The sequence below is a fragment of the Acomys minous genome (genome assembly GCF_964271855.1).
Source record: "Acomys minous genome assembly, chromosome: 2".
Classification (NCBI taxonomy): domain Eukaryota; kingdom Metazoa; phylum Chordata; class Mammalia; order Rodentia; family Muridae; genus Acomys; species Acomys minous.
Genome location: NC_140484.1, coordinates 110899751 through 110925521, shown reverse-complemented (window position 1 = coordinate 110925521; position 25771 = coordinate 110899751). Strand labels below are relative to the sequence as shown.

Below are 25771 nucleotides of genomic sequence, written 5' to 3'. Positions count from 1 at the left end.
GCAGGAGAGCTGGATGAAGATGGCCATCTTAAGTAAGCTATGAGTCGTTTCTGAGGGATAGGGATGGAAGAAAACATTTCAACACCTGAAAAAACCCTCAAAACAAACAAAAGCAAAGGCAAGGTCCTTCTAACAAGGAAGAAGAGAAAAGAAAGTTAGTGGGTATGTAATGTATAAGGTTTGACACATTCACTACCTTTTTTTCAAGGTAGGCTTGATTTCAGAGTTTAGCTATAGTGCTGTCCCTACCATCTTATTTATTTATTTATTTAAGTAATTATTCAGATTACATCTCAATTATTATCCCTTCACTTGTATCTTCCCATTCCCTGCTCCCTCCCCCTTTCATCCTATTCCCCTCCCACAGGTCTGTGACAGAAGGGGGCCTCCTCCTGCACCATATGATCACAGCCTAACAGTTCTCATCCTGGTAGCCTGTTTACCCTTTCTCCGAGTGCCACCAGGCCTCCTCACCAAGGGCAACTAAGGGACACCAGAGCTCATGTCCAAGTCAGTCCCTACTCTCCACACAACTGGAGAATGTGCTGTCCATTGGCTAGATCTGAATAGAGGCTCTAGGTTTACTGCATGTATTGTCCTTGGTTGCTACAGTAGTTTGAGCAGACCACCTGGGTCCAGATCCATCAGCCTTGATGGTCTTCTTGTAGGTTTCTAGGACCCTCTGGCTCCTTCTATTTCCCTACCATCTTGGATTAGTCACTTAAGCATTCCAACACTTGTTTTTAATCAATAGGATTAAGATATCATCAGCACTTATGTCATAAAACATTCATGAGGATTAAATAAAATAGTGCATGAGAGGCTGGAGAGATGGGTCAGTGGTTAAGAGCACTCACTGTTCCTGTAGAGTGGGTTCCCAGTACCCACATGGAAGCTCACAACCATCTGTAACTCTAATTCCAGGGTCTCTGGCATTCTCTCTTGACTTCACAGACACTAGACATGTGTGTAGTATACATGTATACATGCAGGTAGAGCACTCGTATACATAAAATAAAAGTAAAAGAAGCTTAATAAATACAATACATAGAAAGGCTCAGCAAAGTCTCTGGCATATAAGGATCCACCAAATATGAGCCTACATCTATGTTTTCTTTATATTTACTTTGTATACTAATAAGTCAACAATTATTTATTGGCCTCTTATTACTAAGACACATAAGTCTTTCCTCTCAAGGGACACACATTTTCATGAAGAAATATAGGGATAGAAGACCACTGTCCCTCAGCCATCCTTTCTTCTTTGTCAGGAATTAAGGGAATTCCAGAACTCAATGTACTTGTTTTGTTTATGAGACAGGGTCTTGTGTAGCCCAGGCTGGCCTCAACCTCACTTTTGACTTCTCATTTCCCAGTGCTGGGACCACAGGCATGCAGCACACATGCCTTATTTATGCAGTGTTGAAAAATCGAACCCCAGGCCCTTAAGCACTCTAGATAAACACTCACATCCTTAGCCTCAAGAGCTCAACAAACTCTTGGTAGGACTCCCAGCATTTCTTTCTCCACAATGCTGCCAGTCCTGCTACCAAGACCAGGGTTAATGTTGCTATGCCTTTTGTTGTTTGTGTCGCTCATGCTGGGAGTCCCATGCCTCCTAGGATACCCATTATCATCTATCCCCTCACCCACATGCAGGAATGTGACCCTTTTCCCTATAAGTGTTCTCTGAAAGCCATTTACCTTCTTTATGTAACCAAACTTGTTCTCCCCGCAGAGCGCAGAGCGTTACTTAGCCATCCAGTCTCAGTGTGAACTGTTTTCGCTTTCACACCCTGCATGCCAGCATTCTTGCCACCTCACGAACCTCCCCAAACCACTCTCCCTCCCTCCTGACTCAAAGATGCCAGATTTTAATCTTTTGTCACTAGGGCCTATCACTTCCTACTCACTTCTTATGACAGAAATCCAGTGACCTCTGGGTTATAATGGTTGGTCCTTTAGGAGTTCAGCTCCAGGAGTATTGTCCTATTCCAACACCATGAGAATTCTTAGTGGTTTTAACACTTACTTTGCAGTGGCTTGGCTTCTATGTTCCTGAGTCATCTCCAACAGACATTTGATGAACGTGTCTCTTACCATCCTCTTCCACTCACAACATTCATCATTAAGCAGAGTCATTGCACACAGCATGAATTTCTGGGCGCTTCTTCCTCTCTTGGATTCCCTAAGTGCTGGTTGCATTGGCTCCATCATCAATCTGTCTTCACATCCTACAGCTGAGTGTGGCTGCTGAGAAACACTTGTAAGGTTGTGTGCTGGCCCGACTAAGCTCCCAACCAAGGACCTGCAAGGCCTCTTTGTGCCACCAGTCATTGTGTTTTATTTCCTTGATCCACTTCTTCTCCCACTGAGGATGGCTGCATTTCTTATCTGCTCTTCCCCTATTCTGAGGACCTCGTCCCCATGCCAACACTCTGACTTATGAACTCAGTTCTGCTTGCTTCCCCTAAGAATAACAGAAGCGATCAGAAGGGATCATCCACAGCTCCAAGCTCCATGGCTACCTGCCTCCTTACCGCTGTGCTTCTATCTTTGCGTCTGGGGAGGGAACCTAGTATTTGCCCCTTAGTTCTCAGCATCTCCCATCTCCATGGGATATTACGTTAAAAATTCTCATCTTCTTTCCCAGCAACAGTTTTTGTTCTTTTTACGGATTCTTTTCTTATCAGCACCCGGTGTGCTGCAGTTTCATCAACGTTTACCCACAAAGGTCTGTTCTAGTGTCTGTTTTCATAAAAGCCACTGAGTCTGATCCTCTCTTCTCATTCTTCCTCCAACCCATGTGAACAGGTTTCAGTCCTAATCCACTTCATAAGCTTATTCTTGTCTAGACCACTAATGGCTCCTAGGTGTTGAACTCAATGATTAGACCTTCGTGCTCAACATCCTGACCAGACCACAGCAACATTACCATTACTGTCCACTTCTCCTCAGTGAAACACACTCATTCGACTTCTCAGCTGTCACCGTCTCCCATTTCCTGTGCTGCTCATTGGCTGCTACCTTCACTCTCCATCCTGAGCTTCTTTGAATCTTTCTGACCTGTAAACACTAGGATACTCTGGTGCTCAGTTCCGTGCTTCCTCTATGACTCATACCTTGGGAGAACTCACTTAGCCTCTGTTTAATATCCCCTTTCTGACTGATATTGCTCTTGATGCATCTTTGGGACCCAGTCACTTTATCCCTCCTCTCCTGCTGCCATCTTGGCCCGTGTTGTCAGCATCAGCCACTTGGAATATATAGCAACAGTCTCCGTAAGATTGTCATGACTCAGTATGTTGAAGGAGAAGCTAGGCTGGGTGGTTAGTCAGGGCAGGCCTCTCAGAGTGTGAGAGAGAACCAACCACGTGAAGAACTGCAGACAGAAGAATGATGTGTACAAGTGCTGGAGGAGACACTGAGGCAGGAAAGAACATAAGACATCAATATCTAGGGGCCATGCAATGTAAATATCATCTTAAGGGGATTTTCCAGAGGAGCAAAGAACAAGAGATTTGACCCATAAGTTATATTTTATTTTTAAAAATATAAGTATTCACTTTATTAACATACTATTAAAGTACAAATCAAACAAGACACATGGGTTCTCAAACAACAGATAAAAATAACTATTTTGCTAGTAGAATATTTTAAAAAGCAGAGTTTTATTTAGCAATTCAAATTTCTCTTTCTCTTTTAAGCTATAATAAGCTCTACCATACATAATTCAGCAGTTATTTGAGGTGCTGGCTACTCCCTTTAGATGAGACATCTATCTGTCTGTCTGTCTGTCTATCTATCTCTCTATCTATCTATCTATCTATCCTATCATCTATTTATGTATGTATGCATGTATCTATCTATCTATGTATCTATCATCTATTTATGTATGTATGTATGTATCATCTATGTATATATGTTGATGTGTGTGTATGTATGTGTATTTGTGTTTATATGTATCTATTATTTATTTATGTATCTTTCATCTATTCATCTATCATTTATTTTTATATTCTTAAAAATACTGCCTCTCTCTCTTTGTGTGTGTGTGTGTGCATTCCCAAGTGCCAGAGGAAATAGAAGAAGGTGTAGGATTCTCTGGAGCTGGGGTTACAGGTAGCTGTAAACCATCTGACATGGGCATGCTTAGAAACTGCATTCATGTTCTTTGTAAGAGCAGATGGTACTCTTATCCATTAAGTCATCTCTAGGCTTCATCTTCATATGCTTTGGCTTTCCACATCTCCTGCCACCCATTCCTTATCAGTGCTCAACGGGCTTCACCCATGAGCATTACTTACCTTGTTTTGTAAACATCTGGTTTTGAAACCTCAAGGTCATGATGCACAAAAATCCATTAGTTTGGATATTTAAGAGAATCCACATGATTCATCTATCTATACATGTTCATGGAAGACTTCTATTTTAAGTCAGAGAATACAGTGGATGAAGAGAAAGAAAGTGTAAGCAAACACTGGAGCTCTAAGAGGCATCTAGTTATGGACCTGTCTCCAGTTTGAGCTACACGGATATGTGTGATACATTTTAACTTTGGAAGCAATCAAGGCAGAAAGTGTCCAACGGGATTTCCAGGTCAAACCAGTTGTCTAACCAGTTGTCCATCATGCCACCAAAACCCATACGTGAATGGGCTAGAGGCTCCTAAATGACTTTACAACACATCATAGATGCCCTTATGTTGGTCAAGAGTCAGAGTCAGATACTTAAGTGTTCCCTGAGACAAAGGGCAGTCTCTCCTTGCTGTAAAGCAACTGTACCTGAACACAGGCAGTGTTGATTTCTGAAGACCAGGCATCTGGTTCAGTCACTAGATTCTGGGAGGACTTGTGTGACACAGGTCATGATTTCGTCTAGTTTCTAGCCTCTTCACCTTGATCACATGGTGTGCCACTCTGTCCTGACATCTTTCTATTCCACACTCAGATTCTGAGTCAGCCACTTTCAGATCCTGATCTCCTTCTGGGGGACAGAGTTCTTGCTGTGTCCCTTTTTTGGACTTTGATCTTCTCTCTTTCAAATTCTGCTGGAATATGAGTTTTCAGAAAGCAGAGGATTGTTTTAATCAAGCACTGCTAACAATTTTATTTGTATTGCACTATCATCTATACTTTCTTTCTTTAGAACCACATTCCGAATTGTTGTTTATATTCTTTAAATTTTTATTTATTTATCTTTTTATTATTTTGAGGTTGCAATGTAATTATATCACTTCCTCCTTCTCTTTCCTACCTCCAAACTCTCTCATATACACTCCTCCATGGTCTTTTTCAAACTCATAGCCTCATTTTTCATTAACTGTTGTTATATATATTCCTAAGTATGTAAGTGTAACCAAGCAGAGGAATTTTGACTTGCTCATTTTCATATCCTTGTCATGGAATCTCTACAAGAGCTTAGCAAATTGATTCCTTCTTTACCTCTCTTGTCATTTCTCTCAGCTTTCCTCTGTGATTGGCCCTATTGCTACACTCCTGGACTGTTTCTAGATCTTACCAGATCTCCTTATGAGCAAGGAGCCCAGCACCTGTCACAACACAACATTAAAACAAAGGGCTTAAAACAAACTTAAAACAAAACAGAGATTGCTGAGTCTCACTGGGTCATGACCATGTCTGAGATGTCCATCCTCTGTGCCCATAAGAAAGCTCAGAGGTGTCCTACATCCGTGGCTGAGGTGTCACCTCCCCTAATCTGCCTTACCTATGATTATCCTGCATCTGCAGAGAGTGCCAAAAGAGAAATGGTGTCTTCTTAAGGTACTTCTAGTGTGGTACGTGAACAAGACAGTTACAATTTTCCTATGGTGTCCCCAGGGAATATTCACCAGACCCTTTTCAATTCAAGAAGAAAACTAATGATGCTCCTTAAGCCCACAGCTAGGGTTAGCCCTTGTTAGAAGCCTCCCTTATGAGCTTGGCATCATATCTGTTACAGTTGCTCCTACCATGGCTGACACTCTGCCTCTGCTCAGCAGAGCATGGCCAGGGATCTGGAGTCTGGGTTTGCTCACAGAACACTGCTTAGCAGAAGGTTTCCCTGAGGTGAGAGGTAGGTTACCCAACATCCAGGATGATGAATTCTCCGGGCTGCCTGATAGGGTCATTAGTTTCGGATAAGCACGTATCCTGGTTTAAAGGTCTGTCCTGATACCATGGTGTGGAAGCAGGAGGCATCTTACTCCCAGATTCTACAGTCTGCCTGCAGACCTCCGGGCTTGTTGACCGCACTGAAACCTTGACCTTCCACAAGGCTCAGCTCTGATCGTTTATGGAGCTGTGGCTTGGCTGGGACTGAGCCAGTGTGTCGGTGAGTAGGGTTCATTCTCAGGCTCAGTAACAAGGGCTTCACTTAGTCTTCATCTCTAATAGTCTTATCTATTCACACGCATTCCATAATCTGGGACATTGATGGATCTCCCAACTATATGCTTGGATTTTTCCATGAGATATTGAAAAGACTTTCTTCTTCTTCTTCTTCTTCTTCTTCTTCTTCTTCTTCTTCTTCTTCTTCTTCTTCTTCTTCTTCTTCTTCTTCTTCATGATTTTGGTTAGGGAGAAAAATTCATAACCTCAATTTTCCCATGTTATCTACCCGCCCCACAGTAGAGATGGCCAAGTGAAAGTGTTGCATATGTACCACCTAGCATACAGGTTTCTGATGCGTGGCAGGGACTTCAGAATCACTAGTCTTATTGCTCTTCCTTTTTCTCCTCTGTGTTATATTTTAAATTTTTTTTCTCTAATTTTTTTCTTCTGTGTTATTTTTAAGTAACACATGTGACATTTAGGGAAGTTCCATTTTCAAGTAGATGAGGAATGACTCATTCACCTGTGCTTACTGACCTCATGAAAAGTCATAAAAGCCGCATGTAATGATTCTGTATTAGTGTCCACTAGACTAAATGGAAAGCCAAACCCCTTCATTATGACATGCACTAAGTGTTAACTCATCAAAAAGTTTCCAAGGACCCAGGTATTATATAAATAAAGCACCTGTCAAGCTTACTCAGTATTCCGATCTCACAGTGTGCACAGACATACCTTCAAGTTCTTTCTTGATTTGAAGGCAAGGCAAGAGTTTTATAGGGTACTGCCATGAGTGTTAGAATTATACCTTCCCGTATTTATCACCATGTGGGCCTATAAACCTGAGATGCTAGCCCAAGAGAATAGATTTCCTTCAGAGAGTAAATTTCTTTTGTAAGTAATAATAACAACAGCATGGAAAAGCACTGTCAGGTGTATCTGTTATAAATGGTAGGTGGAATGGAGATTGTTTAGCTGACAGAGGTTGATTTTTCTGTGAGACTGTGCTGCTGAAAATCAAATGCAGTCTAGCCTAAGCTATGCAGGTAATTTACCAATGCGCCCGGGAGGTGCTGTTTTTTTTTTTCCTCTACAAAGTGTGTACATAGAGTGAAATAAAGTGGTTGCAGGGAAAGAGAGCTCAGAATACTCCTAGAAAAATTATCTAGGTATAATTAGTACATTTAATTTCTATGTATTTAGGCAAGGGGGAAAAAAGCTAGGAATGGCTTCTTCATCCTGAGTTAATTGATGAATAATATGATCATCCATGTAAGAGCCTCTTTTTTCCACGTTACTTTAAGCAAATACAATCTGATTATACATCGCATTATCACATTGCCTTCCCTGCTTAGAGGAAGCATCCTGTGCGGGGGAAGCAAATCATCTAGCTACTGAGGGGGTTTAGGTACATGCCTGCTATCTGGAAAGCAATTTGACCTTCCATGTTGGGAACCACAAACTTATTGATTGCCTGTAAACTCATAATCCTGTTTCTTAGGACCTCTTCTGAGCAAACAACTAGTGATGCAGACAGGGACATATGCACCAAAATATCCTTTCCTGAATTATTTACAAAGCGGAAAAAATGGCCTCTGGAGCTGCCAATACTGAAGTGATTTTGACTCTGTAACTACAGCATGTAGTATTATACCCACAGACATGCTAATAGCCATCTTCTAGTGGCACTGTGATGGATAATTTTTCCTTATTGTTTATACATCTTGAGGGTAGTGTTCATGTTTTCTCATCATGAATATGAATTAGGTTTATATTATTTCATTTATCAAACAAATATTAATGGGATCTTTTTATTTGACAATACTGGGAATTTAGGGCCTTACATGGCACTTTCCCATTGGGTCCCAGCCCCAGCCCTGAGCTAATACTAATGGAGCACCTACTATGTACCCAGTCTGTGCTACATGCATGACACACCATGGGACACTTCAGCAGAATTGATAGGATTCATGCAGGAATGTGCAGTCAAAGGAGTCTGAGAAGCACCAGGTACAAGATTGTCTAAAAGCACATAGAGTTGTGTGCAACGGAGAAAGAGCTTGTCATAAAAAGATGATCAGAGTGACCATATTTGTTTGGGACAGGGGTCAGCAAACTATGGCCCAAAGCCCTGTGACCTATTTCTATTTGTACTTCTTAAAGGGGTGCACACATTATGTTTAAAATTTAACTGATGTACAACAATTGCACGTATTTGTGTTACAGTGTGATAACTTGACATATCTATGTGACATAGAATTATGAAATCCAGACAATTAGCATTCCTATCTTAAACATTTATCATTTTATTGCATTAGGAACATTTGCATTCCTCCTCTTCCTCTTCTTCCTCCTCCTCCCCCTTTCTCCCTATCTATCTATCTATCTGTCTATCTATCTATCTATCTATCTCTCAGTCAGGTCTCATTGTATAGGCAGGGCTGGCTTGGAACTTGTTTTGCAGTCTAGACTGGCCTTGAACTTACAGAGATCCACCTGCCTCTGCTTACTGAGTGCTGGAATTAAAGAAGTGCACCACCACACCAAGCTCTTTTTGGTCTCTGTAAAATAAACAGTAAATCCATATAAACTCTAGCCACCCTCCTATGCTGTAGAATATGGAGGAGGAAAAGGAAAAGGAGGACTCAGTGAAAGCCATATAGCAACCCCCCCCCCGGGAAGTCTATGAAATAACTGCTTGCAAGTGAAATATGTACTTTTTGGCTCTTGTCAGAAGCACTTGGTGAGATGAAGTTTAGGACATTGGCGATCTCTCTAGTGGAATGACATTTACAATGGGAATTTTTAAAATTTAAGAGTCGGATCTAGCCAATGGACAGGACATTCTCCACAGTTGAGCAGAGAGTGGGGACTGACTTTCACATGAACTCTGGTGCTCCATATTTGACCACGTCCCCTGGATGGGGAGGCCTGGTGGCACTCGGAGGAAGGATAGCAGGCAACCAAGAAGAGATTTGATACCCTATGAGCATATACAGGGGGAGGAGGTCCCCCTCAGTCACAGTCATAGGAGAGGGGAGTAGGGGGTAAGCAGGAGGGAGGGAGGAATGGGAGGATACAAGGGATGGGATAACAACTGAGATGTAATATGAATAAATTAATAAAATATTTAAAAAAGAGTTGGGCTGGGGAAAAAGTTTTTTTCCTTAAAGTTTTGTTAGAAAGAGCTGAAAAGTATTTTAGTCAAAGGAAGCTTTACATTGGATCATGACTTCTCCTGGTCTGATAGCGAGAAGTCTATCTAAAGGGCAAGCTCCTGTAAAGAATTATCTTCCACAACTCCTCACCACATCCTTTGCAATCCCTCTCATATATGGTTGGCTTAGTCTTAAAATGACAGCATTTCATCTTCATTTCCCTGAGCCCTGGCTTCCTAAGGCAATAGCCCACACCCAGATGGCCTATTAATGACAACAATAGGAATTTAAGGTGGTTGAACATTCATGCTGGGCCTCTGCTCCTTCTCCATGTCACCTCCTCTGTCACCCTAACAGCTCTGCCAGAAGACCACTGGCTGAAGTGTATAAAGCATGGCCATGTTGCTGGTAATTGCCCACAATGTGAAGATGTCTCTGCCTCTTCCGCCATGGCTCTTTTCACTGCAGAGTGAGCTCTTTTCCACACAAGGGGGGAGTCCATGTCTTTGTTCTGTTGTCAACCCTTCAACATCAGGCCCCCTCTGAGTATGTCTACCTCCATTTGACATTATCAGCTCTACTCTTCAGGTAGCACCATAAGTTTTAATTTCTATAAAAAATATCAGTGCACTTGGGGGTGGGACACTTCCCTAATCTCCTAGTAGCCTGTTGCACAGAATTAGAGAATGGTAGTTTCCAGCTTTCTAAATGGTCTCTCATCTGCTTCAAGCTAAAGCAATTTTTGATAACTCCATTGCACTCTAATTTTCCAAATTTATTATCTCAATTTCTTCAGCTAAGGACGGGTCTTAATGAGTTTGGTAGTGTGCAGTCGTTTCGGAGGCATCATTAATTTCACATTTCTCTTCTCTGGTGAATAGGATCTTTTTTTTTCTTTTATATCTCCTCTTTCCAACCTCAAAGGCAGCATTTAAGGAACTCTTTTTGCTCTTCCTGGTACTTCCAGGGGCTTGGACGGGGAGGTTTGCTGGTGAAAGCGCCAAATTGGAGCCAGGAAAGCAAGGATACAGGGATTTCAGATCCTCAGCCAGCATCAAGGTGCTGGGGGACTTATGAGCTTCTTGGGCCTAAACTACTCTATCTGATAAAATTGAGGGGTGGATGGGACTGAATATTTAATTTCTAATATTTGCCAATTTCCTGGTAAGTCTGGATCAGTCAAGGACTAGCAAGGACACCAACAACATGCCAGTTATCTGGAGAGAGAGAGAGAGAGAGAGAGAGAGAGAGAGAGAGAGAGAGAGAGAGAGAGAGAGAGAGAGAGTTCAATGTAAAACATTACCAATTGGGTAAATGAAATGTGTTTTAAAAACATGGCTTAAATGGTGAAAGTAGGATGTAGCTGGCACAGAAAGAAGGTACTGGAATTATTATAACTAAAGAGACCAGAGAAGGGCTGCCCTGGCGCTGCATTAAAGATGAGGCTGGCTCAGTCACTGGCTGGCTTACCCTGGTGTGAGAGAGGAGGGTGGGGGCACAGTCGAGCTTCTGCTAATTGGATTCAGCTGCTACCATGGGAAGGCATTGCTGCTGTCAGGGTGGTGGTGGTGAACCCGTCGTTAACAGGTTGAGACAAAGAGGGTCTTCCTTTCTACTCTTTAAGCCCCTATTTAAAGCATCCCCTGTCCCCTGTGGGAAGAACTTAGAAGGAAGCACTGTCAAGTAAGGTCTGGAATAGCTTTGGACTGGGAGACAATAGCTTAACACCTGAAGGAGGTTTTTTTTTTCCTGTGATAGCAAATGGGTAACCCGGAAGTCACTTCTGTTAAGATCATGTCTTGTGTGTCCCTCAGTATTTTAATTAGACATCTGTGTTTAGGCTTATGTTTATTTATTTGTTCATTCATTCATTTATTCATTCATTGTGTGTGTGTGTGACTGTGTGTGTGTGCACACTCACGTACACGTGCACTCACACACACATGTTGTGCCTTTGCACGCATGTGGAAGTCAGAGGCCAACTTGGGGAATTTAGTTATCCTGTTTTCTTGCTAAGCCATCTTGTGGGGCTTGTTTTTAACCCGAAAAACTTCTAACTGAGAAGTCTACAGAACCTCATCTCTCATGATTTGTATTTCTTTTTTTCAAAAAGTGTTGGAAGATGGCTTGGCGTTCAGCAGCCAGTTTATGAATGAGGTTGCTAAGAGCCCCAGAAGGCAAGAGCTTTTCTCTAAAACCAGGTAGTAGGTGAATGAGATCGCTCGGTGCTGAGGCCAGTGTCCTTACTGTGGTTAAAGAAGGTCAATCCTTTTGCTACTCAAAGTCTTTTTTCAGGGCCAGCATCAACTAAGAGCATGTTAGAGATACAGGAACTCAGGCTCCACTTTATGACACACACAGACACAGAGCTATTTATGGTTACGTCCTATACATTTAGCACCATCCCTCACCAGGTGCCCCTGCATTAACTATACTCTACCCACTCTCAACTACTTGACAGTAGTTGCCCGGACATACCAGGCTCTCTTTTGGCTGTCCTGGGTTTGCACTGGACATTGTCGTGTGTGTGTGTGTGTGTGTGTGTGTGTGTGTGTGTGTGTGTGTGTGTGTGATGTGTGCACTCAGATATATGAGTGCAGGCATGAGTATACAGGCATGTGCGTGCCATGCTGTGTACATGGAGGTCAGAGGACAAACTGGAATTTCATCTTGTTTGAGACTTGAGACAGGGTCGTTTTGTTGTTTCCCACTGCCCGTGGTAGACTAGCTGACCTGTGAGTTTCTGGGATCCTCCTGTCTTGGATTACCAATACAGGCTTTCATGTGAATTTTGGGTATGTATGGTACATATATTCAGATACCTATGCTTGTATGAAAAGCATTTTACTCACTGAGCCATTTCCCTAGCCCCAGGAACAGTTTTTAGTGCCCACTTCAAGAAGAGCAGAACATTTCTCCTTTGGAGACCTTCCCACACCGGGTGAGAGTCCTTTTCTGTGTTTTAATAATACTTGACAGATACATTTTCTAGGTTTCCTCACTGTGTGATGATCATATATTTTATCATTTATCTACCTGGAATGAAGGGACCCTTCCCAACTAAGCAGTTTGCCCTGGAGATGGGTAATGAAGAAGAATGAACTAACATAGAGACAATAGATCTAGCCAATATTTGTCTACAAGGAGCAATAAAGTGTAACCGTTGTAGGCTCATTTTTTTTCAAAGATAGACAAAACCAATAAACTTCTAGCTGACCTAAGGAAAAACAGAGCTGACTCATAATCAGGAATGGACAAGGGGACATTGCAACTAATGCCACAGAAAGATAAGCAATAGTAGCAGACTACTTTGAACAAGTATGTGTCAACCAAATAGATGGCCAAGAATAGATACATCCATAGAAACATACTGCTAAGACCAAATCACAAGAAACAGGAAATGGGAAGAGAGTAAAAGTTAGAGAGTGAATTTCAGTTGATCTGGGTTGATGTGCATGCGGGTAAGGCTGGTGATCTTGTTATCTTGTTGTAATAGCATATGCAGAAAATCACCTTTGGATAGGTTCCGATTTGCCACAGGGATCTTGCTCCATACCCTCCATTTTAATTGGCTGACATGGGATTTCACTACAGATCCTGAGGGTGGAGTAGAAGGTAATTAGTGCTCTCTGGTGTCTTGTCATCTCTATTTACCCTCTGCCATTTTCTTTTTCCTAGGGCTGATAGTCTACCTGGGAATGATGGCAGGAGCCTTCATCCTCGGAGGCCTGGCTGATAAACTGGGAAGGAAGAAAGTCCTCAGCATGTCCTTGGCCATCAATGCCTCCTTCGCCTCCCTCTCCTCCTTCGTGCAGGGATATGGAGCCTTCCTCTTCTGCAGACTCATCTCAGGCATAGGGTACGCACTGGCCTCCTCCACCACAAAGTTTTTCTCCTCTGGCCCTCTAGCTCCAAGTGGTACCCAATGAAGCATTTGGATTGAAGGATTTTGTTTGACTTTAAAGATGCTATGTTAAAGTAAAGGGCAGACAAGATGGCTCAGGGGATAGAAGTGTTTGCCACCAAACTTGATGGCCTGAATTCAATATCCAGAATGAACATGGTGGAATTTGAGAAGTAACTCCCATACGTTGTCATCTAACGCCTTGCATTGTACCATGTCTTGTCTGTATGAACACTCACAATAATAAACAAACAAAAACGAGTAAGTACAATAACTTTAAAAAAGTCAAAACAACCCAAGATTGCTTTCTAAATGTAGGGGAAGCCTCCATGCTGGTCTATTAAATTAGTGAAGTTTTCACCACAGAGCCTAAAGGTACAATAGAAGGTAATTTGATTTTTGCTATGACCTTTTTTTTTTTTTTTTAGTATACTGCTTGATGGTCTCTTTCTGGTTTTTTTTTTCTCTTCAGTATTGGGGGCTCCCTGCCAATTGTTTTCACCTACTTTTCTGAGTTCTTATCACGGGAGAAACGAGGTGAGCATCTCAGCTGGCTGGGCATCTTCTGGATGACTGGGGGCATCTACGCATCTGCGATGGCTTGGAGCATCATCCCACACTATGGTGAGCCGCTGACTTAAGATAGCTCCAGGTTCTCTGTTTCTATAGCAACTGCATCATATAAATACCTGACCCCAACCTTATTCCCAGCTTGTACACAGTTTCTGTATGTCACTCGGGTTTTTTTTTTAATTTATAATGTTGCAGAAGAACTGTTAATTTTAATTTAGAAATAATGTCATCTCTTCTCTCTCCTTTTCTTACCCTTTCTCTTCCTCCCTCTCTCAGCTCCCTCAGTTTTAAATTTTCTTTTACTTATGTCTCAGTGTGGTATGTGTTCTCATGTATGTACTTGTGAAGATCAGAGGACAACCTGTGAGACTCAGTTCTCTGCTCACACGACCGTTTCCTCTGGCCCTCTTCACCTCAGTGAGGCAGGCTTCGGGAGGCCCATTTTATAGATGACAAATGCAGAACTGGTCGACTTACCCAAAGTTATGCACCAGAGATGGAGTAGGGCTGGAAACCTGGTGCTCCTCCAGGTGTAGCCCACTTCTTGGGTACTTTCCATTGTCTTTCTTTCTTTTTTAAATTTCAAGCTAGCATACTAAACATCTTGGCATCTTCATACTTATGTTATTGTACTCTGTTCTTATTAATTTCCCTCCCTTGGCCCTCTTCCTCCTGTTGTTTGCTCCCCTCCCCTAGCTAGTGCCCCACCCAATTTCTTATCACCTGTATTTCACTGCTCTTCATAGTTCCCCATCTTCTTTAAGAGCTCTTCTTCCTTTCTCATGATCCACACACATATAAACACACATGTGCACCCACACACAAATATAAACATATACACTCACACACATATAAACACACATGCATACACATGTTTTCTTCTTTTCTCTAGTCACCTTTCTTTCCTTTTCTATTATATTTTTAAGATTTTGGTATTATGACATAATTACATCATTTCCCCTCACTTTTTTCCTCCAAAGCCTTCCATGTACCCACTCTCTGTCTCTCAAAGTCATGTCCCCCTTTTAATTGTTGTTGTTGTTGTTGTTGGTGGTGGTGATGTGTGTGTGTGTGTGTGTGTGTGTGTGTGTGTGTGTGTATGTGTCTAAATATATAAACACAACATTTTCAGTCTATATAATGTTACTTGTATGTATATGTTTTCAGGATATGTGTTCAGCCTGTAAGAACATGAGTTCTTTGTCTTCCTAGCTTATTTCACTGAATGTAATGATTTATAGTTCCACCCATTTCCCCACAATTGTCCCCACTTTTCTTATGTATATGCAATTGCCTTTGTATATATGTTACACATAATCTTTGTTGATGACATGTAGATTGGTTCCATTTCCTAGCTCCTGTGTAGTGCAAAAGTGTGCAAGCACCGCTGTGGTGTGCCTTCTTAGAGTCTTTTGGGCTGGTATCCAGGAGTGAAACAGCTGGGCCATATGGTAGCTCTGTAAGTTTTTAGGGAAATTTCACACTGATTTCTGTAATAGGCATCAAAGTTACAGTCCCATGAGTAGTGAATCGTGGTTCCTCTTTGCCTATACCATCTTTGATATTTGCTGTTTTTCCTCTTGGTCTCAGGGAGATTTTCACTTGTGTTTCTGTAGTGGCTGAGGACGTTTCAAGTACTTTCTGGCCATGTGTTCTCTTTGGAGAACTGTCCATTCAGTCCATTGGCCCATGAGGTAACAGAACGATTGGGTCTGGAATGGTCCATGGTTGTAGTTCTGCAGGTATCCTAGGTATGAATCCCCACTCTGATACCTAGTTTAAAAGATATTTTCATTCTGTGGGTGGTCTTTTCACTTTGGTGATTTTTTTTCTATTGTTGTGATGAAATATTTTAATTTTGTACAACTCGGTCTGTTAGTTGTTGAGGTTATGCCCTATGTTGTTGGAGTCCTTTTCAGAAACTCCTTGCCTATGCCTGTATCTTTGAGTATTTTACCTCCATTTCTGTCTAGCAATTTTATGTGTTTCATTGAAGCCTTTATTTGATCTGTTTTGAACTGACTTCTGTTCAGGTGGAGAGGTATGGATCTACTTTCTAGTAGAAGCCTGTGGAAATCGAGTTTTGCTTCAAAGGCTGTCTTTCCACCAAAGTATGCTTTTGACGTATTTGCCAAAACTGAGTTTGAGGTAGCTGAGTCTCCTGTCCTACTTTTATTAATTTACGTGTCTGTTTTTTGTGCCAGCCCCATTCTCTGTCACTGTGGCTCTGTCTGTAATTTGAACTCAGGTGTTAGGATACTCCATTGCTCTTTCTAATGATTACTTTGCCTCTTCAGGGTTTGTGTGTGTGTGTGTGTGTGTGTGTGTGTGTGTGTGTGTGTGATTTCCTATTAATTTTTAGAACTTTTGTTTTTAGTTCTGTGTAGAATATCATTGGGATTTTTAATTGAAACTTCACTGAATCTGTAGATGTTTGGTAACATGGCCATTTTAATGGTATTAATTCTACCAATCAACCCTTGAGCATGAGTCTTTTTATCTATGTATTCTTCAGTTTCTTTTCTTTCTCTTTTGTCATTGTTATTTTTATAATACAGACCCTTCACTTCCTTTGCTGAGTTTATTTATGGGTATTTCTGAAGCTATTGTGAATAGGATTAAAAAGTGTCTTTGTAAATTTATTATTGGTACGAGGTAACACTGCTGATTCTGGTATGCTGATTTTTGCATCTTGCCACTATGATGATGAAACACACCACTTTTACTCCTAATGTCCTTGTTGCTTGTCTACAGAAGTGGAGTAATCCGCAGACATTCACCCATCAAGAGCACTTTTACTACCCCCAGTAGGTAAAAACTGATCCCTGGCAGCACTGACTTTACTATCAGTCTGTTGAGTGGTAAATGGGGAGAAACAGAAGTTTTGAGTTTTATGATGTCTTTTGAGTGTTCTGGGTAATATCATCAGCATCCTTCAAAACTTTTTTTTTTCAAAATGTTGATTGTAGGTATACTCTCTGTGGTATTCTAAAATCCTGAAGACAAGTAGTGATGGCACATACAATTTTCTTATTTTGGATCTGACTCTCCAGTATGTGCTGAGCTCAGGGAGGCTGGTGTACACCCTTGTAAGAAGCAGGTCCAGTGTTGATAATGCTTGCTGCATTGGTTGGGGGTGGTATTGGGTGTGTGTCTGTGGCAAACTGATAGACCCAGAAGTTTCAGTGGCTTTGAGGTTTTTAGAAGAAACAACAGAAATGTCTTTCCCCTGTAAAGTCAGGCTGATGTTTCTGGTTTGCTTATGGCTCTGCTCCATCAGTAATTCTTGGGCGTATATCATGCAATTAGACCATCTTTGACAGATGGCTTGCAGCACTTTACATTTTCCATGTGAAATGTCCCCCACAGGGTCACCTGGTTCCAACAGGTTGTTCCCAGCTGGCGGTGCTGTTTAGTGTGGTTGTGAACCTTTCGGACATGGGGTCTAACTGGTAGACTTAGGGGTAGAATAGGGGTTTATGGCCTGGCCCTAGTTCTGGCTTGAGCTCTATGGTTCCTGCTGCGATGTGACAAGTCATCTTATGTTTATGCTGCTACAGCTGTGAACCGTCTCCACCATATCTTCTCTGCTACGATGCACTATGAATTCTGAACTGTGAGTCAGAATAAAAGCTTTCTCTCTTAAGTTGCTTGTGCCAGGTATTCTGTCACGGGGATGTAGGAAGTGGCTTTGTGTCGTCTTTCACTTGAGAAGGAGCATGGGCTGTTCTGTGCAGGCTTTTTAGGGCAGGCCGGAAATGGAACTTATCACCTCCATTCATGTTCTGCTGGCCCCGTATCTGTGGCATAAACAAACACTATGGCAATGGATGCTGGGAAAGGCAGGCGAGCTGGGAGGCTAGAAAATAGAAGAAAAAAGGGGGTTGTTGCGGTCATTTTTAATATTTGAGAACCTACTAGATTTTTTATCATTAGAAATGGGACAAGTTGTGAGTAGGTCTAGTGAAGAAAAGGGGTATTTCCGGGCAATTCTGTCATTTGGCAGGTTTTCATGACTTTAGATAGAAAATTGCATACGTCTAATAGGAGGCGTTCTAACCTTTACCAGGTACACGCTTTAAATGGTTATACGGTTCTAAAAATTAAAATTAATTAATTAATTAATTTATGGTGCCATTCTTTATAAAAGATGACTTCTTCTGTTAACTTATCCAAATATGGTAGCACTACAGTAGCATGGCAGATTGAAGTGAACTTATTAAAAAAAAAACTTTTTGGTAAGGAAAAATCTGAATAAAAGTAAATCAGTATTTGTTCTGAATAAATCTGAGTGAAATTAGCGGCGGTGTGCAGTATGGGACACTCCTCCCCTTCCTTACAGCCATGGCTCTATCACTTACAAAACAGGGGAAAGAAGTGAAAAGAATTCACCACAGACTTCCTGCCAGCTTGAAGTACAGTGACTCCCAGGGTGCAAGCAGTGTTCAGAATATTTCCTAGGTGATCTTAGTACTGGGGCTAGCTTTCTTCACGGAAGGAGTAGCCTTTCTAACCTACCTGTTTACAGAGTACACGCACAAAAGGATGTCCTCAACTCAGCCAGCAGGCAGAGAAGGCGTGACTTCCTCTGATTGGAGCAGTCTAAGCCATGTTCTCACCTTAGCCAGTCACCAAATACTGGCTGATGCAGGTCCTGGCTGGGTGAGAAGTACTTCCTTTCCCACCATGCCATGTTCCTGAAGCTCAGTCGGGGAGGGGGGAAAGGAAGGGTAGGGATGGATGCTGTAAGAAGAGAGTCAAGTCACAATGATCTTTACAACCCGTGTTGGTATTTTGTTTGCTTGTTTTGTTTTTGCTTTTTTTTTTTTTGTTTTTTTTTGTTTTTTTTGTTTTTCGAGACAGGGTCTCTCTGTGTAGCCTTGGCTGTCCTGGACTCACTTTGTAGACCAGGCTGGCCTCGAACTCACAGTGATCCACCTGCCTCTGCCTCCCGAGTGCTGGGACTAAAGGCGTGCGCCACCACGCCCGGCTCTGTTTTTGCTTTTTTAAAGACAGGACTTTATATTGTGGCCCTGTTGGCCTTGAACGTGCAGTAGTTCTTCTTCTTGTCTTCACTGGAATTACAGCCATGTGCTAAAGGTCTGGTTTCTAAGATTTTAGTAAAAAATCGAGGTAGGGAGAAAATGATACCAAATGAAAGGCCATGTGGAGGGAACCACATGGTTGCTGTCTGGCCACTGCTGGCTTGTGAACTAAATATTTTACACCAAATGGATAGGAACCTTCTTAAGTCGTAGGCCTGTATGGAATCTGTGGCTTTTATACTCGATATAGAAGCAGAGGTTTAGTCAAAACAGGAATTAGCTTAGAGGAAAACTATTCAAGACACTGTGCAGTAGAATCAGAGTACAATAAGAGCAATTATTTTACTTTAAGCATCATTTTACCAGGACCAGATGTTGGATGTGCAACGAAAAGACATCTGATGGCATTTCCCAATATGTTTGAGACATCTGCCCTCTAACAAATGAAAAAGGTGACTCTAGGAAGGAGGCAGAGGCTTGCATGTGCACAACTTCCATAACCTCTTTAGTTGCTCTTGCAAGAACGATGATGAGAGCCTTGGCTCCAGAATTTTGGGCAACTGATTCATAGAGGAAAAAAACCTCCCAATTCTTTTTTTTTTTTTTAAACCATGTCTCAGCAAAAACTAAAAAGGAATGGGCATATGATGGAAGACTGATTCTTGTAGTCAACTCCCTCCAGATGTTTCTGAAATCCCAACAGAGGAAAGTAGGGCAAGCTGAAAGATCAGCCAGCAGAACAATTCATGCCTCGGAATTAATATTGTTTCAAATATTTGGAGGCAGTTCAGCACTTAATTTTATTCAGTTTAAGGCCCCAAAGGTGTGCCTAATGAACTCAATAAACGCAAATGACTGAAGTCACCAGGAAAATCGTAGAAGCATGAGGATGTTAGATATTTCACACATAGGATCATAAAGGAAAAAGCCTTTCTGATGCAGGGTACTTTATAAATGCACCAGCGTCGGTCCCTCGTTCAAGGTCATCCATTTGAGTTCGACTCCCTGAGAAGTTTTGATCAACTTTGCTTCTAGTGATGCCAGAACCATGTTTGGACCTGAGCCCAGGGTGTTTAAATACTGCTATGCTTTGTGTAAATCTTGTTGTGATTTTTATCTTTCTTTGACCAGTGTTACTCCCAGGAGGAAGTAAAGGCTTTTTAATTAAAATTACGGTAAAATAAACCAACCCCAACGAGACAGGGAGAGACCAGGCTGTGCAAAAGGAAGTTTGGTTTTAATGGCACTGGATAAGGTATGAGCGTCCTCACTCGGGTCAAATCTGCCTAAGGGGGCATAGCTCACCACCTGCACCCCTGTTTTGCTGTTGTTGCTCAGTTGTGCATCTAGCAGGAAATGTATGTAGGTCCAAAATGTGTGAGTTAGAAGTCTACTGTGGAAACACAAGTTGAACCACGAAGGGAGTCATAGAAAATTCAAGATATGAGCTTCCCACCAGCACCGGAGCCAGCCATGAAGTGTGTGGTTTTGCATCCAAAAGGTAGTTACTACCTTTCCTAAACATTAGGAGAGAGTGTACTTATTTCTTAGGCTTTACCTATTAAAATGCCAATTGAGCTGTTTTCAGATAAGCCCTGAGGGGTATTGTAACCTCAGCCTTTGCTTTTCAAAAGTAACCATGGATTTTATTCAGCAACTCTTACAATAAATGCCATGAAGTTATTTCTGAAAATGTTGAATCTTGTCTGAGGCAGGTGAGTCATTATGGGTTGCCAGGAACAGGCATGCCTAGCAAGCTTGCAGGGGACCATTATCTTCGTTCTGCAGCCGTGAAGACCCATTAAGATAATGATATGGTCAGGATTTGAACTCTGACCTCTGTGACTACAAAAGCCCAAGCTCTTCCCATTGTGTAGCTTGCTCCTTAAAAGAAGGGAGTTGACTACTCATTAGGGCATTTAAAGTTAATGTTTAAGTAAACTAGCACAATTACTATGGGAATCACAGAAGAGGATTCTTCACCCTCACCCCCAAAAGAAAGAAAAAAAACCAAAAATAAATAAAACTAAGGCTCTCCTATGATTCAGTTATACCATTCCTAGGTGAGTGTCCAAACGAATCCTTGTTAGCATACTGTGGAGGTCTGTTTATCATAACCACATCTATGTTTACCATAGTGTGGCTTAGAGCAGCTAAGATCTGGAACCAGCCTGTATGTCCATCAACAGATAATGGATAAAGCAAATGTGGTGTAGATATAGTGAAGACCTATTCAGCCATGAATGAGAACAGAATTATGTCATTTGAAAGAAAATAGATGGAGTTGGAGATGATCATAAGTAAAATTAGACAGACTCAGACAAATATTGCATATTTTCTTTCATATGTACAGCCTACATTAGACTATGTATGTGCAATGTGAAAGTGGAAGGGGACGATTTGGGAAGATAAAAGGGATTCTAGGGAGGGGATACATGACAGGATAATGGGCTGTGAGTATAGACAGAGTACACGACATGCTCGAATGAAGATGTCCTGATGAAACCCATCACTTCATGCAGTGATTACACACTAATAAAGTCTTAAAACTGCCTTTTGAATGTAACCTAGAATAGGACCTAGTCCCCATCACCCCCAATACCCCCACTCCACCCCCACCCAGCTTTCAGTGGTGGCGGATTCATTTGAATAGAGAAGAATGGCTGCTTAGGAAAACATATGCAGCCATGTTGGATGCCTGGTGCTTTCCAAAGTGTGGCTAGGAAGCTTGCTCAGTGGAATCACTTGGAGCTGACTTGGTTAGGCGGGAACCCTGACCCCTGGACCACTGTAAAGCCTACTCTGGTCTAATGCCAGGAGTGTCTCCTGACTCCCCAAATCCCTCTCCCAACCAGACCATGCCCTCAGCACTCAATCCCAAAATGCCTGTGACTAAGACAAGAGCATCTCTTTTTGACTGTGGCAGTCTGGGGCATCTCTACCATTTGGTGTGGTGCCACTTGTTGAGTAGGAAGAGAAGGGCATTCAATCAGAGTGCCTTCCAGGCCACTGTTTGTGGAGGTGTGCTTGCTGGTATAACAGCTTCAGATAACAGTTTGTTCTCTAAACATTACATGTCTACACGGGGCTGAGGGTGTAGCTCTATTAGCACCGTGTTGGTCCAGCATGCACAAAGCCCTGAATTTAGGCCCAGCAACATATAAACTGGATCTGATGGTGCATGCCTGAAATCCCAGTTTGTGGGAGGCAGAGGCAGGAGGATCACAAGTTCCTGGTTAGGCCTGGAGAGATGGCTTAGTGGTTAGGAGCACTTAATGGTCTTCCGTTCTCAGCACCCATGTGGTGGCTCACAACCATTCATAACTCAAGTTCCGGGCATCTGATACCCTCTTCTGACCTCCTTATGTGCGAGGCATGCGCATGATGCACATACATACATGCAGGCAAAACATACACATAAAAATAAATAAATGAATATTTTAGATAAAGATGTTCAAGGTAATCCTTGACTAACTACACAGTGTGTTCCAGGCCAAGTTAGGCATAGGAGAGCCCGGGTGAAGGGTGGGGAGTGGGGGTGAGGGGTGGGAGGTAGGGATGGGGGTGGGGGTGGGGGATAAAGGCAAAAGTAAGATATTAGTTTCTTTTTCTTTTAAACAAAATTTCACCATGACTGACAGTAATCCTCCTGTCTCAGTCACTTGAATACTGAGAATATAAGCACAAACACACGCCCCACCTTTGACTGGGAATGTTTTTCTATTTATACATTTATATAAGGCTCTGTAAATGTCAGGCAGGCCCAGGGCTCAGGGTTTGTCAAAATGCAGACTCACAGCTCATATCCCAGATGCATAACTGAGAAGCTTCTCCGAGGCAACCAGGGAATCTGCATTTTTTTTTCCAGCAGCTTCTCCCAAAAGTCTAGCATGTCCGTGAGCTTAGGAGCTGGCTTTCCGTTTTCTCTGCAGTGGGAAAGCCTCTTCCACAAACCTTCTGCTTCTTTACAGGCTGGGGCTTCAGCATGGGGACCAATTACCACTTCCACAGCTGGAGAGTGTTCGTCATCGTCTGTGCTCTGCCCTGCACTGTGTCCATGGTGGCACTGAAGTTCATGCCGGAGAGCCCCAGGTTCCTGCTGGAGGTGAGTCTTTAGCAGCCTCAGGATTCCTGGCCTTGTTTCCTCAGTCTCCGCCTGCTGCACACTTTCCCTTGTTGATGAACTTTCTTTCTTTCTTTCTTTCTTTCTTTCTTTCTTTCTTTCTTTCTTTCTTTTTTTTAAGACAAGGTTTCTCTGTGTAGCCTTGGCTGTCCTGGACTCGCTTTGTAGACCAGGCTGGCCTCGAACTCACAGCAATCTCCCTGCCTCTGCCTTCTGAGTGCTGGCATTAAAGGCGTGCGCCACCATGCCCTGCGAGCTTTCTTACGATTACCTATCACTCCCTTCCATTTGGCGATGGGACAGGTCATGGTGCAACAGTCAGAGACCCTCCCTCAGGCTTGGAGGGTACTGAGGGACAGATCCTGTCTTGCCTCATGGTGCTACCTCCTCATGGGGGTCCCAAATAGGAGGCCCTTCACATTTTCATGCCGTTTTTCTGATTGGGCACAGTGAGCTCTATGGAAAATCTTGTCACTGTCCCAGGGCTCTCAGGACTCTTAGCTCTACAGGGCCTCTACCCACTCGAAAGCTGCTGCTGATCTTAGGAGCTTCCAACTCCGGGGGCTCATGTGCCTGCCCTGGTCAGACAGAGGGGGCTGGCATCGGGTGACAGGACTCAGTCTCACACAGCCTCAGTTCCCAGATCAGTCTCGTCGGTGACTATTGCCACGGTGATCTATGCTGAGTTCTCTCTTGCATCCCACTTAGCAGTCACATAGGGCAGGCAGTTTTCAGCCAGGGTCATTGCAAACTGCATCCTTTGTCCACACATTTCTTATGGCCACTCTAACAAAGAACCAGAGGGTGACTTTAAGAAATTTGTCTCACAGGTCCATGACTTTGAAGCACAAAATGAAGGTATTAGCAGGCCAGGCAAGGAGCTGTCCCTGTTCTTCACAAGGATGCTGCCAGTCCAAAGGGGCTGGGGACCCCTCTACTGTGGGATGAACTGATATTAACTAATTTCATCCACAGCAACCTTCATTCTGAATAAGGTCACATTCTGCAGTGCAGTGACAGTGTGGGCTGGTACTTAGGACCTCACACATGATACATTACCTTTTGGGTTGCCTTGTTAGTGAGGAGCATGGCTCCTCTCCATGATTTCCTCCATGTCACACCGAGAACAGTTACTAATAGTGAGGATGGCATGTGGCCTCTACCCCTTGAAGTCATACCCCCGTTGTCCTGTCAATGCAGGCTGGTAGGCCTCACCTGTGCCTAATAGGTCCCAATGAAAAGGAGGCATATGCAGCCATGAACTTTCATGTCTCTACTTTTGGATTTTTCCAGATGGGCAAACATGATGAAGCCTGGATGATTCTCAAGCAGGTCCATGACACCAACATGAGGGCAAAGGGGACCCCTGAGAAGGTGTTCACGGTGAGTGTGCTAGCCCGCACCAACACAGCACTTTTCCACTGTGTTGAAAGAAAAGTATTCCTTTAACATTTCTATCACTTTCCCACCTGAAAGTGGGAAATCAGAATTATTTCCTTCATCAGAACTATTATTTGCAGTGTGTGTATGTGTGTGTGTGTGTGTGTGTGTGTGTGTGTGTGTGTGTGTGTGTGTGTACAGGTGCATGCGTTCCACAGCATACCCATTGGAGTCAGTTCTCTCCTGCCACCTTGTGGGATCCAAGCATCAAATTCAGATCATCAGGCTGCGCTGTGCAAGTGCCTCTACTCACAGAAACATTTTACCCACCTTGCCAGGCCTAGGTAGTTTTTGCTTTGCTATCATTTTCTAATAACATTACCTGAGCAAAAATCTGGAAATTAGCCACCGAAGTGCAAGGCTGAAGAGATGCTTTAGCCAGTAGAGTGCTTGCTGCACAGACACAAGGCCCTTAATTTGATCCTTGGAGACCACAGTAAGAAAGTGTGTATGCATGTACACACAGGCACACGCACACACACACACACAAATACACAGAGACACTCAGACACACACAAACACATACAGAGACACACATGCACACACACAAACACACACAGACACATGTACACACACAGACACATACACAGACATACACACACATACACAGAGACACACAGGTATGCACAAACACACACAGAACACGTGCTCTCACAGACACAGGCATACAGACTCAGACACACAAGTGCACACAGACACATGCACATACACACACAGAGACACAGACATACACGTGCACACATCCACTCACACACACACAGACACACACAGACATACAGATATATTCGCGCACGCACATGCACACACACTAAACAATCAAGAGAGAAAGAGAAAAAAACACTAAGGTTAGCGAGGTGGCTCACTGTTAAGAGCACGTGCTGTTCCTTCTTGTGTAGGACTAGGGTTTAGTTTCCAGCCCCATGTGACAGCTCACTGTAACTTCTGTGCAGGGAATTTGACTTCCTCTTCTGGCCTCTATGAGCACTAGACCTCCCCCTCAGGTAACCTCCCCCTCAACAAAAGTGAAAATGAGTGAATTTTTTTTAAAAAGATAAGACTAGCTATATTTCCGTGAACATATGTACACATGAAAATTTTGTATTATATTTAGCGGCATGCACCAGCATTTTGGATGTTGCCTCATATATCCAGAGCCATTGCTTTTCCCCATTAGCCTCTCACACTACTGTTTTAAT

The 25771-nt window shown here is 42.7% G+C and overlaps 1 protein-coding gene across 7 annotated transcripts in view; it reads left to right on the top strand.

Moving 5' to 3' along the window:
- Positions 1 to 25771, top strand: part of SV2B (synaptic vesicle glycoprotein 2B) — a 184897-nt gene that overhangs the window by 118354 nt on the left and 40772 nt on the right. For all 7 annotated transcript variants that reach the window (XM_084801455.1, XM_084801450.1, XM_084801452.1 and 4 more), the window contains 4 exons: positions 13169 to 13349; positions 13867 to 14018; positions 22984 to 23117; positions 24429 to 24518. In XM_084801455.1, the coding sequence (XP_084657581.1) occupies positions 13169 to 13349; positions 13867 to 14018; positions 22984 to 23117; positions 24429 to 24518 (557 nt within the window). The remainder of the gene's footprint in view (positions 1 to 13168; positions 13350 to 13866; positions 14019 to 22983; positions 23118 to 24428; positions 24519 to 25771) is intronic.